This window comes from Canis lupus, chromosome 25 (genome assembly GCF_003254725.2).
Source record: "Canis lupus dingo isolate Sandy chromosome 25, ASM325472v2, whole genome shotgun sequence".
Taxonomy (NCBI): Eukaryota; Metazoa; Chordata; class Mammalia; order Carnivora; family Canidae; genus Canis; species Canis lupus.
Genome location: NC_064267.1, coordinates 3,009,777 through 3,035,009, shown reverse-complemented (window position 1 = coordinate 3,035,009; position 25,233 = coordinate 3,009,777). Strand labels below are relative to the sequence as shown.

Sequence of the window (25,233 nt, the reverse complement as noted above, 5' to 3'; positions counted from 1 at the left end):
ATCAAAAACTGAGTTTATTGCCAAGAGACCCATACTATAAGAATCGCTGAAGGGATATATTTTAGGCAGAAGGCATGGGATAACTGAACAAAAATTAGGTTTGTAAGAAGAAATAAAAACCTATATCCAGGAATGGTTAAAAAGAAAATAAATGTAGAAGATATTTTTTTTTTCTTTTTGAATTGCTCTAACAGATAATTGAGTGCCTACAGCAAAAACAGTAGCAATGTGTGGTGGTTTTTAACATATATAACATATGGAAACATAAAATGACAATATTAGCAGAGAGATGAGAGACAGGAATTAGAAACATGCTATCATAAGGTTCTTACTCTACATGTCAACAAAATAAATATTTTTTCAAGTTAGACCGTGAGAAGTTAAAATTTTATACTATCAAATCTAGGACATTTTCTTTTCTTTTTTTTTTTAAAGATTTATTTATTTATTTATTTATTTATTTATTTATTTATTTATGATAGACAGAGAGAGAGAGAGAGAGAGAGGCAGAGACACAGGAGGAGGGAGAAGCAGGCTCCATGCTGGGACCCCGATGCGGGACTCGATCCCGGGACTCCAGGATCGCGCCCTGGGCCAAAGGCAGACGCTAAACCGCCGAGGCCACCCAGGGATCCCCCTCTAGGACATTTTCTTAAAATATTTTTAAATGTAGGGGTGCCTGAGTGGCCCACTTGATTGAACATCTGACTCTTGATCTCGGCTCAGGTTTCAGGGTTGTGAGTTCAAGTACCCCCCCAAAATATATAATATATATGCATATATATTAAATTTATAAATATATATTAGATATATAGTAAAATATATGCATACATATATACATATTTAAATGTATAAATAAAGGCGAGAAATGTAAATAAATACAAAATCATAAACAATACTCAATTTGACAACAGGCAGAAAAAAAGGTGAAAGCGCAACAAAGAACAGATAGAACCAATAGGAGAAATAATGGGGTAGATTTCAAATCCACTAATATTCACAATTACATTGAATGAAATGTATGGCCTTAAAAAATGTATGATCTAAACACACCAATTAAATGACAGAGATAGTCGTATATAAAAATACAAAACACAACTGTTTTTTGTTACAGTTCATCAACAGGCTAAAAATAGAAGAATAATAAAGACACTATGAAATACTAATCAAAAGAAAGCTCAAAAAAAGGAAGCTGGATTGGCTATATTAATATGACTAGATATATTTCAAAAGAAAGACTGTTATGAGGTAGGTAGAGAGGTATGAGTAACATAAGGATAAAAAAGGCCAACTCACTGCGAAGACAGAACAATCCTAAATATGAATGCAGCTAACTAAATAACCTTATAATGCAAGATGCTATAATTAGAATTGCAACAGCAAAGAGATAAAGGTACAAATATAGTTGGATAGAGACCTCAGTATTCCTCTCTGTAGAAATGGTAGGCAGAAGTTTGGTAGGAATATAGAAATTCTGAACAACACTATCAACAACCTGACAGTGGCAGAGTACACTTTTTTTCAAGTGTATGTGTGGGTAGTATTCACCAAGTGAGACTGCATCATGGGCTATAATACAAACTTAACATATTTATACAAATCATACAAAATGTGTTCTATGACAACATAATAAACAACAAATCAATAATGAAACTTATTTGGAAAAATCCCTAAATATTTTGCAATTAAATGGCATGCTTCTAATAGCCCTTGGTATCAAAGAGGAATTTCCAGAATAATTAGAAAATATTTTGAAACAACTGAAAATGAAAATACATCCAAAAAAATCTGTGATGTTGCTACCATAGCAATTAGAGTGGAATCTGTAGATTTAAAGACTCAATTAAAAAAGAATAAAAGTCTCAGTGATCTCAACTTCAACTATGACACCATGAAAAGAAAAGCAAACATGTTAAGCCCAAAACAAGCAGAAGAAAGTAAAAGAGATAAGAGCAGAGGCAATAAATTTTAAAACATAAACCTTGAGAAAAATCCATGAAAACAGAACCTAGTCCTCTGAAATGATCAGGATAACTGATAAAACTCTATCTAGAATGGTCAAGAAAAAAATCGAGAAGATATAAATGATAAATATCAGAAATAAAAGAAGGGATATCAATACAGATCTTATGACATTATAAGGATAACAAGTGAATAAAACAACTTGATATCCATAAATTTCATAACTTAAAAATGAACATTTTCAAAAAAAAAATTTTCCCTGAAAGACACAAACTTCTAATCTCACTTGAGTACACAGAGTAACCTGAATTGTCTATACTTATTATGAATTCATAGTTGAAAACTTTCCAACAAAGAAAAATTCAGGTCTAGTTGCTTTACGGCAAATTCTACCAAACATTCATTCATTCATTCATTCATTTAAAAATATTTTATTTATTTATTCATGACAGACACACACACAGAGATGTAGAGACACAGACAGAAGAAGAAGCGGGCTCCATGCAGGGATCATGCCCTGAGTGAAAGGCAGATAGATGCTCAACTGCTGAGCCTCCCAGGCGTCCCTCTACCAAACATTTAAAGAATAAATAATACTAGTGCTAAAAAAAAACAAGCAACAAACACTTAAGAAAATACAAGAGGAAGAGAAATCTAAAAGGGAAGCCGTTATTCTGATAAAAAGCCTGACAAAAATAACATACTCAAAGAAAACTACACACTAATAACCTTAATGAATATGCACAAAATCCTCAACCAATATTAGTAAATTAAATAGAGCAATATATAAAATTGATAATATATCATGACCTCTTGCTGTTTTTCCCAAGAATGGAAGACTGTTTCAACATTTAAGAACCATTCAATGTGATTTATGCCATCCACCCCTACCCACCTCCTCTTTGGTCACCATCAGTTTGTTCTCTATAGCTAAGAATCTGTTCTAACTATAGACCCTTAACTATATTGTGCATTTTAAAGTCTGCTGTAGACCACTGCTTTATTCTAGACTTGGTGTTTATATATCCTAGCTTCCCTTTGGGGTTTCTTTCATGAAGAACTCTCTCTTGAGAGCTCAGATAATACTGAGGCATAACTGGGGAGATGATAACGATCACTGCCTCCATTTTGAAGAAAGGAGTATAATAGACCTGAGTAGGATATGATGCATGCATGCTCTGATTTTAGAGCTTGTGGGAAACTTACAATTTATATTATTCAATGAGGAAAAATGCTAGGTACACTGGAAACCCCCACACCCCCATCTGTGGTGCTTCTTCCTACTGAGCCTACCTAGGGACAGACTCAGAAGCCAGCAAACACCCACAACCTACTTGAGAAAACTAAGGCCAAAAGAGACAGTGTAGCTCGTGCTCCACGACCAGTTAATAAAGAAACCAGAAATCAATCTCCTTATACAGTGCTCTTAGACAACATTTTCTTATTTTTGAGATTTCACAATGTGGCTTATTTGTTTTGTTTTATTGGAAACTTTAACAATTCCCAGAGATGAGAAGATGTGTGCACTGCTATAATTAATTAAACAAATGCATTTCAAGTGAATTTTCTCCAGAGGTAAGAATTGGACTATATCAGGTAGGGTGCTAGGCTCAGCTCAACTGGTAATCAGCTTTGTAATCTTAGCTAATAGTGTTCTAGTGTTCATTATCTCATTTCGAAAAAAAAAAAAAAGAGGTTTGGATTATACACAGAATTCTATATATGGTATCAACAATCATACATATCCTACCATCTTCTCCAAATGCTATGAATAGCCAGACATTACTTCTTACAGTCTGGATTACCAAATTTTACTAAAATCAGTCACAAGTCACAATAGCTTCCATGAAACACTAAAAACTGTCTTGGACTAGAGGACATAGCTTGCTTTGGTCTGCTCAAAAAACACAAACTGGATCTTTTATATGAAAATTATAGAGAGAAACCTTCTTGCCGGACATAAGGGAGAATTCTCTGACAATCAGAGTTGTTCCAGAACTGGAAAGGATAACCTGTGGGGTCAAGATTCCAATCCAGAGCCTGGAATGTCTTCCATTACTCAAGCTCCAGAGAAATTCTAGAAGTAGGTGCAAACCTGTTCTATCTGATCTCTAAAGAGCATTCTAATTATATGAATTTGTAATTGTTGTTTTCAAATTTGAATGTATTATAAAATAAAATGTGTTTTAAATATCTGCTAACTAGCCAGAGTGTTTATGTCTTATTTTCCTTTATTGATAAATTGTTAGCTCTCTCGCTTTTACCAAACTGTAAAGCCAAATGTGAACAGCCACCAAAATAGGCAACTTCAAATAGTTTATGAACAATTATGTAAGGGAACAAGCAATGGGGAAGCACTTACAAAGAACTAGTTATGAGGGGCGCCTGGATGGCTCAGAAGCATCTGCCTTAGGCTCAGGTCATGATCCCAGGACCCTGGGGTGGAGCCCTGCATCGGGCTCCCTGCTCAGCAGGGAGTCTGCTTCTCCCTCTCTCTCTGCCTTCTGCTCCCCCTGTTTGTGCTCTTTCTCTGTCAAATAACTAAATAAAATCTTAAGAAAAAAAGAACCTGTTAAGAGCTCAGTACAAAGCAACATTTTAACCTGAAGTTCCTTAATATCTGAGCAGACTCTGTTCCTGTTAGATGGGTTCAAGAAGATGGCACTTTGATTGAAGTCTGGACTAGATGACCTCTGAGGCTTTCTAAGGAGAGCAGCAAACACTCACAGAGATATTACAATTCTTTTGGAGTTCAAAGAGTAGACATTAAATCTGACTTTTCAGCATCACACAAAAATACTCTTTCACTTCTGATCTTTGTAAGTCACAGTTGTGTGGAAAAAGCAGACATCCTGATGAAACTGAGGGTTCACACCATCATTTTTTAACCTGTGCTGTCAGCCAGTGCTTGTTGGCTGACAGGGTTTGAGATCTTGCATTCTTGGAGCACCAGAGTGGAGGAGCACCTCATATAGCTCTAGCCACCACACACGCACTTGATAGCTATTAATTTCTGTTTCTTATGAGCACGTCAGTGAAATACCAAGTTTCCTCTGCTCTGGTAACACTCACTGAAATATATGAAGAAACAAGCTTTTAGAAAAGCTAGAGGGTGCTATTAACTGGCTGAGATATGCATCCAGATCAACTATTTGTGGTAACTAGTCTGAAGAGAACAAAGCTTCAGGGAGCTTCTGTCACAAAATGTTTGTCCTGTTCCCACAATGGGAACATTTCAAAATTGCTCTCTGCTGTTTATAAACAGATGACATGATTTCTCAGAGTCACAGCGGAGGTCTAATTACAAGCATGGATGTCATGACTGTGGGGACCAGCAAAGGAAAGATCATAGTGCAAATGAGTCAGAGAACTTCCTTTGAAAGATATTTGTAGATGCCTGGAAGTTTTTAGTGTATTTTTTTCTACCTTTCCCAAAACAATTTTCTCCAGGGATATTTGAGTTCTCGATTATATCCTATCCTGTGAAGCCAGCTATGAAGATAAGATGAGGTAAGCAGGCTTCAGACACCACATTTAACAGCCCCGATATCAGATGAGAAATGTGTAACTCTGTGAACAGACTTCTTGTCTTGCCCTTTCTTGCTGTCAGTATTTATGCAATGAATAAATAACCCCCAACAAAAAGTGAGTTACCTTTTCACCTACAGCAACCTCCAAGGGCTTGTTATGGCAGCCCAAGAGCTAGTCCAGGGATCTGACCTTGGAAGTCTCTTCTCTTAATAGAACACTGAGTTCTATGCTGTGGCACCAAATCAAGGTAGGTAAAAAGAAAACAAGAAAAGAATTCCTCCCTGCTGGAGGTTTCTTTTCGGTTTTGCTTTTTTGTTTTTGTTCCCAAATCAGGGTACAAAAAAGTGGTCTCCTCTGAAAATTTTGCTTTTGCTTAGAAAAAATCTTAATGTAGTTATTTTATTCAGTAAAGATTCACATTCTGCTGTAACCCTGTTAGGGCTTATGAAGAGGCATTAAGACCATATCAGTTACCAGCCACCTGGCTCTCCAACCCCATGGTCTATACCAAGAGAACACTAGGAATAGGTAGCAAGACAGCCAAGAAGTCAGGGCCTTACAGTTTTTGTGCTTATTAGGAATACCAGATGGAGAGATGAAGGTGACTGCTCACCAGCACTACCACTCCCTAAATCAAGTGAAGAAGACTTTGAGAAAAATCCCTCATAAATTTGAGGGGGGTTTCTACAAGGAAAAACTGGCATCTCAATCCCTGCTGGAGAGTCTGCTCAGGCAATTGGCTTGCTCATCTCTTCCTGGGTCTAGGTCATCACAGAAAATAGATAGTATGTTTCAGCAGTAGGGCAGCTGGCAACAACATGCCATCAGATATGGCAAGGTTTTGTGATGCTCCTGGGAAGTGAGTGCTTAGCTTATCACAGGAAGAAGCTGAGCCTTTAGCAATCTTGCCTCCTGTCCTTGCCAGGGGCACAGGACCCCAAAAGGAGCCAACCACTGGTTACAGGTGTTGAAGGACCGGAAGATGTCAAGTAGAGCTGTACCGTGCATCCAGAGAACTGTGCAAGGTGGAGGCACACAGAGCCCTCTAAAGAACACTCAGGCACCCATCAGGAAAAGTCAGGAGTAATGGCCTGTGCTACTGCTTACACAGTATTAGCCAGAGATGCACACAAACAACAGAAAAGAGCTGTGACCAGGGTTCCAGTGAAGTAATGAAAACTTGTAAATTTTCTTATCATCCCTCTACCCTGTGGCCACCAAAGAGGAGAACATGAACAGTTTGTGTCCCTTTTTACATTCCAGTGTTGGAGTTGAATGATAAGCAAATGATGGACTATTCTAGGGCCTCTGAGCCATGGGCCAGACCTTCTTAAACTGATAAGACTCAAGTTTTAAACTGAACTGGGACTACTTTCTAAACACTCAAAAGTTTCAGGAACTTGATGTCTACTAGACATATCAAGGTACAGGAAAAGGACATCTGGTATAGAGCAGGTAGGGAGAGTGATCAGAAGATGTAAAACCATTTCGTGTTTACGTTCTAATGAGATGAGACTCCTTAGAAAGCTTTTACATGAATACATAATTCCCATGAAATTTTGCTTCCAGAATTGTTTCTCAATCTATAATGTTTAAAGACCTCTGGAACATCCAAATTAATCCACTACAGAGAGAATTCAAAATCTATTTTTTTCTGTAGAAGTTTACAATGATTATGATTTTAGTGGGCTGATACTTCAAGAAACACTGACTTAACGGGACAGTGAAACATGCAAAAGGATGAAACTGGACAATTTTCTTACCCCATACACAAAAATAAGCTCAGTATGGATTTAAAGACCTATGTGACACTAATTTCTCTGACATCAGACATAATATCTTTCTAGTTATGTCTCCCAAAGCAAGGGAAACAAAAGCAAAAACAAACAATTGGGACTACATCAAAATAAAAAGCTTCTGCACAACAGAGGAAACAACAAAACTAAAGACAACCTACTGAATGGGAGAAGATATTTGCAAGAAATGGATCTGATAAAGGGTGAGTATCCAAAATATATAAAGAATTTATACAGCTCAACACCCAAAAAACAAATAATCCAGTTTTTCAAAGTAGGCAGAAGACATGAACAGTCATTTCTCCAAAGAAGACATCCAGATGCCCAAGAGATGCTCAACATCACTCATCATCAGGAAAATGCAAGTCAAAACCACAATAAGATATCACCTCACACCTGTTAGAATGGGTAAAATAAAAAACACAAGAAACAACAGGTGTTGGCAAAAATGTGGGAAAAAGGAAGCCTCTTGCACTGCTGGTGAGAATGCAAACTGGTGTAGCCACGATGGAACACAGTATGAAGATTCTCCAAAAACTTAAAAATAGAATTACCAAATATCCAGTAATTCGACTACTAGGTATTACCCAAAGAATATGAAAACACTAATTCAAAAGGATACGTGCACTCATGTGTTTATTGTAGCACTATTTACAATAGCCATATTATGAAGTAGCCCAAGCTGTCCATTGGCAGATGAATGGATAAAGATGTGCTGCGTATATATGCAAGAGTATTACTCAGCCATAAAAGGAGTGAAATTTTGCCATTTGCAACAACATGGATGGATCTAGAGAGTATAATGCTAAGCGAAAAAGTTAGATACAGACAAATCTCATATGATTTCACACATATGTGGAATTTAAGAAACAGAACAATAAGCCAAGGAGTCTTGAATTCTTGGGCTGGTTTTTCTCCTCCCCCAAATCCTACTTCTCAAATTCTGGGGGGCGTACTTATGGGAGATAGAGGTTCTAGCTCTGGAATTACACCAACTGAAGTATGAATCGAGTGGCTACCATTTGTTAGCTCCTGATCCTGGGCAAATGATCTAATCTCTCTATGCCTACTCCATCTCTACTAAATGAGACACTAATAACATTTATAATTATTCAACAAAGTGGAGTTACTATGAAATTCAGATGAGAACACACTCTCCATCATTTAGCACAGTGCATATATTCTTAGTTTCTTCTATTATTACCACTGTCCCTACCACTGTTACTGTTACTCTGGACTCACAAAAATCACTTCGATGTCCCTCTCGTCTCTTTGACTTCCCTTCATTATCTACTTTCCTTTCCCTATTTTTCCCCCTTCCCTTGAACCATCTAAATCATGTTGCCAGATATTCTCTCAAAGCATTCTGATACCACTTTTGGGTACCAGATACGTACTGCACTGTCATGACCTACAATATTTAATATTCTCTCTGATAAAGAAGTCATTTGGCCAGCAATAGTAAGTGCACAACAATGTAAATCTACATAAATATTTCATTGTTTGAAATCTGTGTTAGTCTTGATACATCTCGAGAAGTCTTGGTAGAGGTGCCCTTAAACTTTTTTCCCCCACAGATAAGAAAGGACAATTATGATTATATGTCATACTACAATGATTATCTGGTTCTCCTGAAAATTAAAATGTCTCTTTAGATTAATAGATGGTTGTTCTGCAGCCATATTTGGGGGTCGACATGTGTCTGCAGCCAGTTTGCTGAAGTGGTTAGAGCACTTTGCCAAGGAAGAGAGCAGGGAGAAACTACAGACTTGTTTCTTATAACCCAAGAATATCTTTGGGGGGCTGTTTGAGAAGATAGGTAATTCAGGGGTGAGGCTGAGAGTATAAGTGTCTGAAATCAAATGATCTCAATGCCTATTAGACAAAAGATGTAGAAATGGTCACAAAAAAGGAAGAATATACATATATAGAATTGCTTGTCTCTCTTAGTCTTTATCTAGACGAGAATGTGATCACAAGTTTTCTTTCTCTTTTCGCAATTTGGCAGGCCTTATTGAAATGTTCAGATTTGTTAATATCAACCCTTTAAAAGATAAAAATATAAAATAAATCATGGAAATGAGAAACCAATTTTGTTAGAGAAAATTTGTCAAATAAGTATGTGTTATGGGCAAGATGTATAATCCGGATATTATGAGCAATTCTTAGTTTATGCCTAGGAATTCACTAGAAGCTATTTTTAACAGAGCTCAGATTTCTTCCTATGATACATCTTTTCCTCAGTTCACCCTTCTCCTTATCATGCTCAGTGTGCATAGATTTATATACTACATAATTATGGCATATTCTTAGGCACACACACAATATCAAGTCACTGCAGCAGACATTTTTTCTTCTCATTGAGAACAAAGTATTTCCTGCTTTATTAATATGGTAGCCCTCATTAACATTCTACTTTTTTGAAAAATGTTGTCAATTTCATCAGTCTTTTTGCTAAGCTTACAGCAAGTCTACCTCTTGATATTTCACACTGCACACACGCATAGATACGTATATATGTATCTATGCACATACTTTTTTTATACGGAATAAGCTTTGACACAGGTTTGATTGTTACAGTTGAATTATAATGGATCTATAGAAAAATCAAAACTGGTTTTGGGGAAGGCCTTAAAAATTAGCATTCAAAAAGTTTTTTTCTCCTATTTTACTCCATATTACCTTCAGGAAACAAATGACATCTATTTGAGATAAAAATGCTGCTAAATATAACATACAATATTTAGTTTACGTATAAGTTTTATGTAAAAGGGAACTTCTGACATGAATATTCATGTCTTATCTCTGATATTCTATGTGAAAAATCAAACCCTGAAAAAATTAAGAGCCTCAGGGTCATGGCACAGCAGCACATAGAAGAAACCAGGTCTCTAATCTGGCCCCAGGCTCCGTTTAATCCATTGCTCAGTCTTTCCAATGACACGTTTTCTCAGACACTTGAAAAATATAGCTGTCATGAGACTTGTATGCTTGCTTGATAGAACAATTGTTTCGCTTTTTACTCTAGTTTAAATGGGTAATTTGACAGTCTGAGGAGTATATTGGTGTCTATCTGTCTAGTATCTACCTATCTATCGAGATAGTTCTAACTGAATTATCTGTGATTAGTTTTCCCTTTTGATTAGGACTGTATCTCAAGATGACTGAATCCTAAATTTGACCCCTGCAGGAGGCTTTCAGATTTGCTTATATGCTAAAGTTTATCTCCACAGCAGACATCTGTTAAGATCTCTTGTAGTTGTTTGATGGGAGAAAAAACAGTCAATAGCCTTCAATAAAAGAAAGTCTGAAGGAAAAATCATTCAAAAAGCTTTGCAAGAGATGAGTTGCAGTGTATCAATGGCATCACAATGGAAGAATACAAGGGTCGTTGCAGGCTGTTTTCTAAAGATATAAAACTCGATAGACTTCCATTGAAATAGTCAACAGGATGTTGAACTTCCACAGGAAAGATATTGAAAATAACCGGGAAACATTATTCTGCCACAGTACTAAGTCACAAGACATCTGGATCTGTCATACCAAATAAGTTCATATCGTTGAAACACAGCAAAGTGTATGAAAGAACAGAAATTCTGAAGGAAAACCATACTTCTTAAACATAAAGGGATTGATTTGAGAGATTAGGCTTTACAGTCAGAAAAAGTTTTGACTCAGGAAAAGTTAAGATTTGCAATATGAATATGTAAAATGAATACATCAAAAGTCTTTTTGTCAGGATAAAAAAAAATGGGAGGTATGAAAGTAATCATGTCTTGTAAATTATGGTATCAGAGGTCTGGGAAACATCCCTGAAAAGGGAAGGAAAGTAAATTTAGTAGGAATGAAAAAAAGTATTTCTTTACAGAATAAGTAGCTCACAGGGTGACATGGGCTGAAAATCTAAGCCAGTTCAAGAAGACTTGGGAAAAACTCCTGCATAGAGCTTCAATCTATCACCAGGAAAATTAACAGTATGAGGAACACGTTTGTAAGCCACACTCTTCTCCTCTGTTAAGTTGTTCAGTCTTGTTATATAAATCTAGAACTTCACAATGGAGGGGGACTGTGAAATGTTTGACATCTTACTTGGGCAGAGAGCAGTGTTAAGTGAGACAAGATAAAAGGTTCATTGATAAAGTTATCAAATCGGACCTGGCCTTTTTGTCTATAGCACACTTTTGGTAAAAGGTTATAGCATTCCTACCTTGTTGTCTTTATCCTTCTCCCCACCCCCTACTCCACCCCCACACCCTGTCAAAAAAAAGACCAATTTTTCTCTGCCCTAACAATGACTGCCCCCTAGCACAGGACACTAGGACTCAATGGGACTCTAAATCTTTCATTTTATTGATGAAGATATTGAAAACCCCGAGAGGTTGTGACAACTCACAATATATTCAAATGCAATGCGTTTTCTACAAGAGCCCAATAACATAGTGACTACCCCCTTATAATCACGAATCTAGTAAAACACTGCACTATTAGATGGGAGGTATTTAGAATTCATCAGCTTTGATGAATAATATACTGTTTTGACAGATATATTTATATTTGATGTAGAAAATTCTCTTTAAGCAAGAGGATCATTCATGTATATTTTTTATTCTAGAAAACTCTTTTAATCCTAAAAATTCCCAGATAAATTAACTCCCTGAAGTCAGATATCTTTAGGAAATGTTGCCTTATATTTCTCTAGGCTGGAATTTTAATTATCACAATTAAATGTGTATCTTATTTAACCATTCAGCTGTGGTTTGGATATGATTTCTAGCCAACTTTCAAGGAAAATTCTATTACAAGTTTTGCAAGTAGGAGGCAGCCAATGACTCTTAATTGTACGAGTTACTAAAGGCTTGAAATTTCTATTTTTTAATATTATTTACCATTTTCTGACATTAAGCAACCTATCTTGTGGTTTATTATCTATCTAGTTCCTCTAGTAAAATTTAAACTTCATAAAGGTAAGGACTTTCTCCTTCTTCTTCTCCTTCTACTTTTGTATCACTATCGCCCTGCACTGTATGCGCTACATTGAAAGTACTCTACATGTTTTCATTAATTGCATACAGGAAAGTCTAGAAATACTATATTTGCATATGTGGCATTGTATTTATAGTATTTTTCAAAATTAAATATTCTGTATTTCACTTGGAATACCAGAATTTTTAGACATGCACATAAGTTACCCAAATGGAAACTTCAGCCTCCTCAATGCTTCTTTAAGAATTGTTTCCAAGATGGGACGCCTGGGTGGCTAGGAGGTTTAGCGTCTGCCTTTGGCCCAGAGCGTGATCTTGGAGTCCCTGGATCCAGTCCCACATCGGACTTCCTACATGGAGCCTGCTTCTCCCTCTGCCTGTCTCTGCCTCTCTCTGTCTCTGTGTCTCTTTAATAAATAAATAAAATCTTAAAAAAAAATTGTTTCCAAGAAATTTTCTATGGAGATAACTCCATAAAGAACATATTCCTAATGTGAGATATTTCATTTAAATGAGAATAGGCAGGGTCCTTTTTCATATTGAATATCAACTGCAATGTCATAATCATTTTATGCAAAAAGGACACAGGTTATTTAAACCTTTCTTCTAATTTAAGCAAAATCACACTTTACACATGTCAGATTAATGAGAATCTGTTCTATTTTGCAGTTCACTTAAGAAGGTATTCATTTCCAGGACATTTGGAAAACATCAAATCTCTTTACTATGAACTTTCCTTATTGTCAGTACTTAGAGTATTCATAATCTTTACAATCGAAGAGTGTTATCTATCTCAGATTCAGATACAGTCAGTCCTTTTTTTTCCTGCCTTTTCCAGTAATTTTACAGTCTCACCAGTAGTTTTGACAGTTAAGCCAAACTGATCTTCTGAGACTGTGAATCATGAAATTTTCACATATTTCCAATTACTAAATGATGAGATGGATATACCAGAGAGGTTTAAGATGATGGGCTAAATTGAGAAAATGTGATTTCTCAGCAAACCACAGTAGGATAGAGGAAAGAATGATTAAAATGTAAATTTTAACTATGGCTTCCATAACAAGAAAGGAGGAAAACAAAGCTTTTAACCAGCTACTTTAAGGTTCTCTACCTTACCATGATTTGCTGAAGATCCCAAAACATTTTTCCTTCTTCGGAAAGAAGAGAGAGAGATTAGAGGATGTCCCAGTGTTTAATTTCCCCTTATTTTGACTAAATATATAATTTCAAAAACAAACTTAAATGGATTGATTTTAAAGAATGGTCATAGTTACTTTATGTATAGAATTACTAATTCTGCAGAGTGATTTCTATTTGTCTTTTAGAATGCGTACCTATTAAGAAAATTAGAACAATCAGCTATGTTGAGAGTCTTTAAAAGACAAGCATACAAACAAGCAAACAAACAAACCCAGAAAATCATTCATAGGATGTGAAGTCATTAAAATCAGGAATCCTAAAACCTATGGCTACATTTCATAGGCTGCATCTGGGGGCAAGTCCCCCACAACTTGCAATGTATTTATTTAGCTTTGGGGATCAGGTCTTGAAGCTACAGTAATCAGAACCTGCTTTAAATATTCCTACATCCAAGACTTTAATGAATATTCTTTACTGGGCAATGAAATTCCATGGCAGCAACACGGTTTTATTATATTTTCTATAGTAACACATTTACCCAGGACCCACGGTAATATCATCCACTCGACGATGGTTGGTGGTGGACCTTGCCTGTTCAAGTCTGACCTGTCGATGTGCTGAGAGGCAAGCAGCAGCAGGAACAAAAAAGTCAAATAGGACGCTGTATGGCAGATGAACTTGATAAATGGCTTTCTGATGAACAGTCCCAGTGGGCTTTTAGGAGCTATAAGGTAGCACACAGAGAAGACGGGAAAAAGAAGTCCTATTATGAAACATGTCACCATCTTCACCGCCCAGTGTCGTCTCCTCCAGCCTGGGAACTCATCGTACCAGCGAGACGCAAGCAGTTGTTGACAATTGGGTTGAGCAACAAACTAAACAGAAAGGAAGCGAAAAGGAAGAGTCAGTGTTACATGACGTGGCTTCAATTTATCAGTAAGACCACAGATTTATCTTTAAAGTCACCAGTCCTGCTTTACGTGACTTTATACTGGGTGCCTGGCTGGCTTATTTGGTACAGTGTGTGACTCTTGATCTTGGGGTTAGGAGTCTGAGCCCCACTGTGGGTATAGAGATGACTTAAAAAAATAAAATCTAAAAAAAACAATCACTTTATAAACAATAATAAAAATCCTTTAAATCATTCTGTGAATAAAGCCCATTTATTTAACATTTTATACTCAAGGTATAGTGCTATGTGCTTAGCCAGACATAACAGAAATCATGGTTGTACTTGAGTAAGTAAAAATACAGCTGGAGAACAGGAATATTCATAGGATACACTGATAAGTGAGCAAAGTTGTGTACAAAGGCACTCACATATACATACATACATAAGAACTGCCATATATATATATTATACATTGCACAAGAAAAGATGTTAATAGTGGTTATTTCTTGGCTTACTGGTTATTTTCCGGTTATGACATTACATTAGATTTTCATTTTTATATTTCAGTATATTTTTAACATTTTCTATGATAAACACTACTTTCATCATCAGAAAAAGTAAATATACTTTTAATTGAGTTGGGGCAATAAAAAAACATACATGAAAGCATATTAGGATTACCACAATGTAAATCATCACAGCTGAATTTGGTGGAAATAAAACAAATACTTTGCCTAAGAATAATCAATTACCATATGCCAAACATTTCACAAACATTAACATCATTTTATCCTGACAACATGTTGGAGATATAGCATAGACCTCACTCTCTTTTAAGGATGAGGATAGAGGGTGTTATGAGAGGTTAGTAAATTTACTTAAGGATACATTTCTAGTAAATGATAAAATATTTGACCAACTGGTCTAGGATTTTTTTCTGCATGCTACCTTTCTCACTGGGACTCACAGCCAGGCATTATATAAATTCAAAGGAAGTTATTTCTTCCAGATGGAATGGTACAAGAATGCTTCCCAGTAGATGTGGGCTCTGAAGGGGCAGGTTTGTATAAACAGAGGAGAGGAGAAAGCAATTAAAGGCAAGGTATAAGGTATAGTGGAAGAGAGAGAACATACCCTAGCAGGAAGTATTTAAGGGATGCCCTATGGGCAGACTGACTGTTATAGAAGCTTTAGTTTCTTGAAAGGAATTTAAGAAAATTCTGTTGGCATCATTTTTCTTCTTCAGCCTTAGCCTGTGTGGACTTTCTTTAGACAAGACTTTGCTCCTACTCTTTTTTGATGGTGAGCAAGCAAAGAATCCCAAAGTTCACATAAAGAGCTTTGATTATTACAAACTAAAAGCTGTTTGAGAGTAAAAGGAGAGAGAGGATGATTGACTAAAATATCAATTCAAACATATGGACTGGACATGAAATGATTTCTCATGCAACTATTTCTCATAACCTTGTCTTGGACACCCTACTCATCAAAGAACATAGTGAGCAAAGAAATGAGTAATTAAGTTGAATTAGATTTATAATAATGGGTTAAGTAAATACAGATAAAATAATACTGCATTTCTTTAAGAGTTGGATGATGTGGGCTATCTTTATTACTTTGTAAGTAATTAGTAAAATAGAATTTTATAATCCAAAGAATAGCTTTTAACACAGTCCTTGCCTATTTTTCTGGCCAAAGTCAGGTATTAGAAAGCTAAAAATAGAGTTCTTGCTGATATATCTGCAGAGTAATGGCAAAGAGTGATGTAAGTTATTAACAAGCCTTGTTCTTTTTAAGAGTTGCCCCTCCAACACACATACACAATCCTTCCCATTAGCATTTTATAAGCAAATCAGTCTATCATCTTCTTTCTGGTTTTTCATATAAAACACTCCTCATACTATTAGAACTTAGCACAACTAAAAGTCCTTAATAAAAAGGAGTTAAACTTAAGAAAATGCAAGATCTAACAAGCAGTTGCTATAATATCTCACTGATCCTCACAAATTAAAGAAATACAATAAGGGACTAAGTAGAATAACATATTTAAGGGGCACCTGGGTGACTCAGTCAGTTAAGCATCTGCTTTGGCTCAAGTCATGATCTCAGGTCGTGGGATTGAGCCCTACATCAGGTTCCCTGCTCAAAGGGGAGCCTGTTTCTCTCTCCTCACTGCTCATGCTCGCTATCTCTCTCTCTCTCTCTCTCAAATAAACAAAATCTTTAAAAACAAAAACATACTTAAAACTCGCAGAAGAGGTAAAAAAAAAAAAAAAAAGGTATGTACTTTGTTCAACATGATCTGGGTAAATTCTAGAACTAATGACGTCTGCCCTTTCTGGCCAAAATCTCATTACAGCATGAGATACATCAGAACAACTGAATAAATAACTTTTTAAGGAGCATTTAAGGTTTGCCTAGAGAAATATTTCTATTGCCTAACATACACATATAGACTGTATTAAATTACCTACAGGAAGCAAATTATTTAGTCCTTTTAGAACACCTGTCATTGCCAAGCACTAGGCCAGCCTTAATTTTTACTAATGCTTTTTTCTTAAAAGTTTTTTTTTCTTTGATTATTGGAAAGTACACATATGTGCTTAGTAAACGAAGAGTGTACCTGATTTTCTACTAAACACAGACACAGTGAGGCTTATATAGAGATAAAGAACAAAGATAGGAGTACAAGAAGAGCAAGAGTGAGTGTATATAACATACAAGTTTCCCCAGATGTGGATATTATTTGACTACAAGTCTGTAATAATCATAGGATTGAAATAACCCAAAAAGTATTCCTAAGAATCACTATAAATCTAAATGTCCTCACAATGGTTTTACATTCTCTTTCTACTACACTGTTCACTATGTCTATACCCACATTCTCCAAATTGTATGCTATTAATTAATAGACTTTCATGAAAATAAAATGGGTTTCATAGTGGTTACCAAAATAAGGATTTAAAGAATTAAACCTCTATATTACACGATTTTTTAGTCTTTAATTGCCAACGTGGATTAAAACATTTCATTAACTCATGTGTCCCTTCTTCCTTCCATTCTTTTTTCTTTCCTTCATGCTTCACTGTGTACTTCATTTCTTCTTTGTCCCCTCCTTCCTGTCTTTCTTTCTCTTTTTCCATTCCTAGTGTCTCGGTTTATTTGGATTATTTAGAAGAACACTCCGCTTTACCCCAACTACTTCTGAAAGTCACCCTCAGAGAAGAGCCATCTTCTCTCCGACGCCTGCCACTGGCTCATTTCAACAAAGTACTTTCAAGATGGGTTATATATTGCCTGTGGCATCCTGGGAGCCCTTAGCTCCCACCTCCTCTACATCATCTTTCTATGGCACATTGAGTCACAGGAAGTACCTTCCCAGTACTGGGGGAAGTTGGGTAACTCTTCAGACACACTGTATTACAGCCTTTCTTCTCCCTACAGTTGTTGGCCAATTCTAGCACAACTCCTGCCATCACATTAAAATTCATATTAAAACATTAGGAACGTTCAAATTCACATTTGTGCCATGCATTTATAAAAGACACACACAAAAAGAAAATATTTCTATCCCTCCTTTCAATAACCTTTAAAAAAGTTTCAAAAGTCTGATCTCATGATTATTTATAGAATCACTGAGTCATGGAATTCAAAATATTAAAAAACTGTAAAGATTACTGAAACCTAATTTTTACAAATAAAGAGAGATTCAGTATTAATGATTTTAAAACTACTACTCAAAATATTAAAACACTCAATGCCATAAAGGAAACAAAAAAATGATCAAGAGAAAGGATAAAGCTACAAAGTAAAAACATAAAAAACCTAAACACTAAAACCAAAGAAACAGGAAACCTCACTGCTGCATGGGGAGGAATTAAATCTTAATTGGATATGGACATAATCAACAGAAGGGAGTTCCAAAATTAATGGAGCCCTAGTCATTAAAATAACAATTGAGCAGATTTACTTGGTATTTGTCCTTTCTTTATCTTTTTAGTTTTTAAATATTTTTTCTAGTTTAAAAGTTTGTATCCAAGATTCAGACTGCAGCCATATTCTCTATGCAAGCAAAATCTAAATTCTGGGGACTACCAGCCTGGCAACTTTATGCATCTTGGCTAAGTCGGATAGTTATATGACAGTCTGAGTTGAGTTGAGTCTCCAGACAGTTGAAACTTTTGAGTTGACTGTATCATAGTGATTTACATACAGGCAATCTGGTTTCCTTGCTTAAAAAGGACTACAGTTTCCTCTGGGTCTCAATGTTTGTTTCTGAGCAATTAAAAAAATAATCTATACCCTTTGGGGTTTTATTTCCTCTTCCCAGGAATGCTTTTCAATAGCTCATTTTGTAATACTGATAGCAGGCAGGGTTTAAGGATTATTTGTAGGCCAAGGAGCTTTAGGGAATTATTTTGTCCATAGCTAAAAAAACGCTTTCTTCAACTTCAATCCCTAATTTCCTTTACAGCTCCCAATGCCCTTTAACCATCTGGGCCTCTCCCTGTTTCTTAGAGATAGCTCTAGTGTTCCTAATTAAAGCCATTCTGGTCTCTTGGAGCACAGCCATACTGCATAACTAATCAGACGCTGTTACTTTATTAATCAACATCGTTTTCACCTGGTCCTCTCTAATTTAATTAAACCAATAACATCATCTAGAAGTTGGACATTGGCTAGATAAATGGGGAGATGACTAAGATCTGTAAGAACCAGACACATTTGTCTTCTGAGAACTCAACATACGTTGGGGACTGATCATGTGACCAGTCTACCAGTTATTCTAATTTTTTCTATTTTTCTATTTTTTCTTTTTTCTTCACTTAAGGTCAGTCTTTTTTTTTCTTTTTTTTTTTAAGATTTTATTTATTTACTCATGAGAGACACAGAGAGAGGCAGAGACACAGGCAGAGTGAGAAGTAGGCTCTCTGCAGGGAGATGCAGAGATTCGATCCCAGGATCCCAGGATCACCACCTGAACCAAAGACAAATACTCAACCACTGAGCCACCCAGGCCCCCCAAGGTCAGTCTTTTTATTGAGGTTATGAACAGGCAAACTTAGTTCAGCGAAGATGCCTTTGCCATCAGATGCATAGAAGTCACACATCTAGCACATACTTTATGGTACAGATTAGGAACCTAATACAGAGCATTTTATGATGCATTAAAAAATAGAAAGTAAAGGAGGGATTGTACCAAAACGAAGTAGCCTGGGAAAAACTGAAGACAGGGAGCAGAATTTCAATGTTAAATCTGAAATAATAGGTAGAATTTTGATAGGCACAGCAGAAGGGCGAGGTATTTTAATTTAGACTTAACAGAATATCATGCTAGATACTTGAGGATAGAGACAGGTATGGTCAGATGAGCTATCCCCTGTGCTAAAAGGTCATTATCAATGGTGAATATGTCAGTGATAGAGTAATAAGGAAACCACAGCCATATTTGAGACATGGGTCTTTACTGAGGCGATGGTTGAGTCTAGTTCCTTGCTGCTCAGTGTGGGCTAAGGCCAGCAACATCGCCATCAACTGGAAGCTCACCAGAAGTGCAAAATCTTAGGCCCCACTTTGGACCTGCTGAATAGGACTGACATTTAACAGTGTGATTCCTAGGAATGTTAAAATTTGATAAACACTGGTTTAAAGGATTTGGTGTCTAAGGAAGCTCTCTTTAGCTCCACTGTATCTGATAAACGCTCAAAGAGTACTTTTAATTTGGTGTAAATATATTTGATTACTTATAAATCCTAGGAGCAAGTTTGTGTGTGAGGGAGTGGGTGTGCTTGGGTGTATGGTGTGTGTATGTCTGCAGGACTTTGTTTTAAGCCAACTCCAGCTACGACTGGTATGAGAAGTTGGGTGAGGGGAATGAGCCACAGTGGAGAGTTCTCAAAATCGACTAAGCAGAAGAACTGCCTCCAGGCTTGTTAAAACCCATGTTCCTGAGCCTACCTCAGTACTACTGATTCAGTAGGTCCAAGGTGAGGCCCTAAACTTTGCATTTCTACCAAGTGGCCATGTGAGGCTGCTGTTGCTAGTCCAAGGACAAATGATAAGAACCACTGTTTTATAGAAGAAGACTTTTTGTGTAATATAGGCCAGTCCTCCACTTTTTCTATTTTTTGCTTTCCTTTAAGGTCAGTCCTCTTATTGAGACTATGAACAGGCAAATCTTGTTCATGAAGATGCCTTTCTTGTCAGGTGCATAGAAGTCACACATCTAGCGCATATTCTATGATGCAGATTAGTGTAATATCTAATTACAGAAATAAATACCAAAAAATTAAGGGAGTATTCCCCATCAAATCACTGAACTATTGTGTAGGTGGAAAAGCTAAACATAGTTCAATGGTAGCCAGAAGATAAGAGCTAACTAATTCACCATACAATTGCCTGGTATGTTCCTAGACCAGCATGAAACAGATCAGGACACAATGAATAGGAAAGACGTGAATAGATGGTGAAGAACCTGGATCAGAAAAGGAGAGAGGATTTCTTGGGATGCCTGGGTGGCTCAGAGGCTGAGTGTCTGCCTTTGGCCCAGGGTGTGATCCTGGAGTCCCAGGATCGAGTCCTGCATCAGGCTCCCTGCATGGAACCTGCTTCTCCCTCTGGCTATGTCTCTGCCTCTCTCTGTGTCTCTCATGAATAAATAAATAAAATCTTAAAAGAAAGGATTTCTCATACCTAGTTTCTGACAGATCTTTACCCTATGCATCATAATCTACCTTCAACATGACCCTAAAGTCAAATGGCAAATCATATTGTCAATATATTATATATATATGGATGTCATAGGGATTAAGAGGATTTGAATCCTAGATCTGCTATTTCCTGATTGTGAGAATGGTAATAAATTATTAAATTTTCAGTGTGCTTTTTTCCTGATCTGTAAAATGGGGATAATAGAAACACTTATCATATAAAGTTATTATAAAATTAACTGAACTTAATACATGAAGAATAGAGCATTCCTAGATTATACTGGAGTTCAATAAATGCTAGATATTATCATTACTGCATACAGCCACATATATATTTACATGCATGAGGATATGTGTATATATACATATGTCCATGTCCATACACAGTCACTTGACATTCTTATACAAAAATACACAATATTTATTCACTTTCAGAATTTCAGAGTATTACAGTTATGCCAATTGATATATATTTTCATGTTATATAACTCATTTTAATTAGCATAATGTCACAAAATAGGGGATTAGTTTTAAAAGATTCTACAAGGAATTTACTTTCAGAAGATACTAATAATCATTTAACTATAAAGTAATAGCAATGAAGTAAATAGTTGACAGACTGACTTATTAGCCTCATTAGAAGGTAAAAAAATGAGCGAAAATTTAATCATATCTGAGAAGGCATTGGCAAAAAATCTTGAGATTAGTCAAGAAGACCGATTGATAAACTTTATAGCCTGTCCTCTGCAGACTATATTGGCCAAGAAACCCCTGTTAAGTTCAAAGAATCTCTTAGCTAATCATCAAATCATCCAATTACCCTCCTTGGGCGTGAATGTCAAATTCACATTTGCAGACTGGGATTCAAGAAATAGTTCAAAGCATACTACCAGGGCACCACTTCCGACATCTCCATATCCAGAAGGGAAGATGACAACTGAACTCCATCTGATAGTGTTGGCGAGGCAGGGGCAGGATTTAACTTCTTACATCATTTCTGGGCCTAAATTCAAAATGGGTTTGGCAACTGATCTGGGATGTGAGTGGGCAGTAATGGGAAGTTGAAAACGCAGAGGCAAAGGGAATAAGGTGGGAGGTGCTAAACCCAATGTTGAATACATTAAATTATTGAATGTGGCAAATAAACAAAACCCAATTTAGGTAATGGGAAGGTACAGTCAATAGATATTGTTAGTTCTATGAAAATCACAATGGGCAGCAGTTGGTAGAAATTCCATATCCATTCATAAATACCCCTCTTCAGGGTGTATATGAAACATTGTTTTAACCTATCATGGCAGATAGATGAAAAACTGCCAGTCATTTCTAGGTGGCTATCTAAAAGTTTTCTTAAAAATGAGTAGAAACGTGGAGGTAGAAAATTGCACAGTTTTGAAGAAACCACCATTTGCCTGGTGAATCATGTAGGTGAATAATGAGAATGGCAGATGGAAAACAGATGCAAGTATGGTCCCCATCCTGGCCAGCCTTCAATGGTTTGGTTCCCCAGTCTCTGCAGAGCCACCAACAGTTTCTGCACTGAAGAATGACATGTTCACAAAGGGTGTTCCACTGTTACTCAGAGCCTCCTGGGGAAACTTTTCCTGAGGACTGAAATCTGCTCTACTATCTTCCATTGGAACAAGAATCCGTAAGGGAAAAAAAGAGATACAGTGGGAAGGAATACTAGTCACCCTTATGAGCTGAAAGGATATAGTTACCGTCCCCCCCTTCTCTTCCCTCTTTTCACATAACATCAAGCACCTGTTTTTGAGAAAATTGCATTGTACAAAACCCTGCAAAACAGGGTGTCTTTATGCCTTCTTTCCAGAAACAACAGTTGATATCACAGAACAGTCTCTCATCTACTCTGCCAATTTATACACATAGATGATATAAGTGAAGTTATATTTGTTTCAAATGTGTTAGATCCTATAAACAGACAAGCTTTTCTCCCTAGTCTCAAGGTCAAGAATAAAGTCATTTCCTTTATGCTCACTAATCTCTTTTCCTGCCACTGAACTCCTTTCTGCCTCCCTGACAACAGCTTTTCAGTCTCTCTCTCTCTCTCTCTCTCTCTCTCTCTCTCTCTCTCTCTCTCTCGGCTAACACATTTCCTGGGCTAAAAATAAGCCTCAGTTGTTAATTATCTGTTTATTGAGGTTGGAATGAGTTTAACTAGTCTACAGCACAGAGAGGAAAGCTATGTATTTTGGAAACAGCAGAGCCCACACAGTAACTGACCAGCCAGCGCTTTCTACTCCAGCATGTAGGGCAATAGAGAGGACGGATGGACATACACAGTGCATCAAAGAGCCAGAGAAAAGTTTCATATGCCTCCACCAACCTTTGACATCACTTTCTAAAGAAGAGAAGAATTTGCATCAAGTGTGTCTGTCTGAAGGGAATTATTCCTTGGTGTCAGTTTCCATTCTTTCTCCCTCCCTCCCTCTTGTGGTCCTCAAGGTTTGTCGCAAAGTTCCTCCCATGGTGGCCCAGCTCTCCATCCCTCCACCCTATCTCTAACCTAGTCCTCGAGTCCTCACAATTATTATTAACTAATAGGCCTCTCTCTCTCTCTCTCTCTAAGATTTTATTTATTCATGAGAGACACAGAGAGAGATGCAGAGACACAGGCAGAGGGAGAAAAGAAGCAGGTTTCTTATGGGGAGCCTGATGTGGGACTCGATCCCATGACCTCAGGGTCACGACCCGAGCTGAAGGCAGACACACAACCACTGAGCCACCCAGGCATCCCCCTCTCTTTTTAAAACAATCTGAGTTACAGTTCTTAAAAGTGAGCAATGTATAATGTCCTCTCCCACATTATCATCTTCAGGACTTCCATCTTGAGCACCAGTGGTGCATCCTGGCCTGGGTAGCCTAATGAGAACTCCCTGAGCAAATGCACATCTCAGTTCTGTATAGACAGATCAAGAGGCCTGTGTGAAGAATGACCTTAAAATCAGGAATAAGCTATTACCCATGAGGAAACAATTACTGAAAACATAGACTTGTAGCCATCAGTAGGAATTCTTCAAAGAAACCCCATCTGCAACCCACAGGAGATGAGAGCATATGAGAACTTTACTGATTTTTCTACCCCCAAGGTGGCTATCCATGTGAATATTAAAAGTTTTTATATATGGAGTAGATCTTCATATGATTGCTAAGACTTTATTAAAATATATTTGCTCATTGTATTAGTTTCCTAGGGCTGCTGAAAAAAAGTACCATACAAACTAAGTGGCTTAAAACAATAGAATTTATTATCTCACAGTCTGGAAGTTTATTTTTATTTTTTTAAAGACTTTATTTATTAATGAGAGACACAGAAAGAGAGGCAGAGACATAGGCAGAGGGAGAAGCAAGCTCCCTATGGGGAGCCTGATGCGGGACTTAATTTCAGGACCCCAGGACCACTGACCTGAGCCAAAGGCAGATGCTCAACACTGAGCCACTCGGGTGTCCCCATAGTCTGGAAGTTGAAAATCCAAAATCAAGGTGTTGAGAAGGCTGTGTTCTAAGACTCTGGGTAGAATCCTTCCTTGTCTTTTCCTACCTTCTGGTAGTGGTTGGTCATCCTTGGTATTTCTTCCCTTGCAGGTGGGTTATTCCAATCTGTCTCTCTTATCACATAGGTGTGTGCTTCACGTCACATCCTTTTCTCTGTTCTTACAAGGACACCAGTCATATTGGATTAAGGCACTAGCCTACTGCCATATGACCTCACCTTAAATAATTTCATCTGCTGTAACTCTTTTCCCAAATATCAAATTCTGAGGTACTTGTTAGGACCCTAACATATCTTTTGGGGGGACATAATTTAATTTAGTCCCCCCAAATTCCCAATTACTCATTTTCTAGGAGTTGTCTAGCATCTAGCTTTTAGTTTTATAGTTTACATAAAAATTGCTCTTTTAAGTGTCCCAAATACATATCAAATCTGTAAATGTTAAAAATCTCTGTCTTCCACCCTACATTCAATTTGCCTCCCTCTTCTAACTCTATTTTTCTATTTCCTTATTCTTCCACCAGGATTGATAATACAGAATGAGTGGAAAGAATAAAGAAAAGCAATTATCAATAATATTATGATGTGAGGGAACTCTGCATATAGGCAGCCATCCATCCATATGATGCAAGTTTAAGATTGTAAAAAAATTCTATACATAAAACCATCTCCTATATGAGTCTGCTACTATAATTAAATTTTC

At 36.8% G+C, this 25,233-nt stretch overlaps 1 protein-coding gene across 2 annotated transcripts in view; it reads right to left on the bottom strand.

The window, feature by feature from the left end:
* Window positions 1-25,233, bottom strand: part of TRPC4 (transient receptor potential cation channel subfamily C member 4) — a 208,226-nt gene that overhangs the window by 43,098 nt on the left and 139,895 nt on the right. For both annotated transcript variants that reach the window (XM_025462421.3, XM_025462422.3), the window contains exon 4: window positions 13,953-14,289. In XM_025462421.3, coding sequence (XP_025318206.1) covers window positions 13,953-14,289 — 337 coding nt within the window. The remainder of the gene's footprint in view (window positions 1-13,952; window positions 14,290-25,233) is intronic.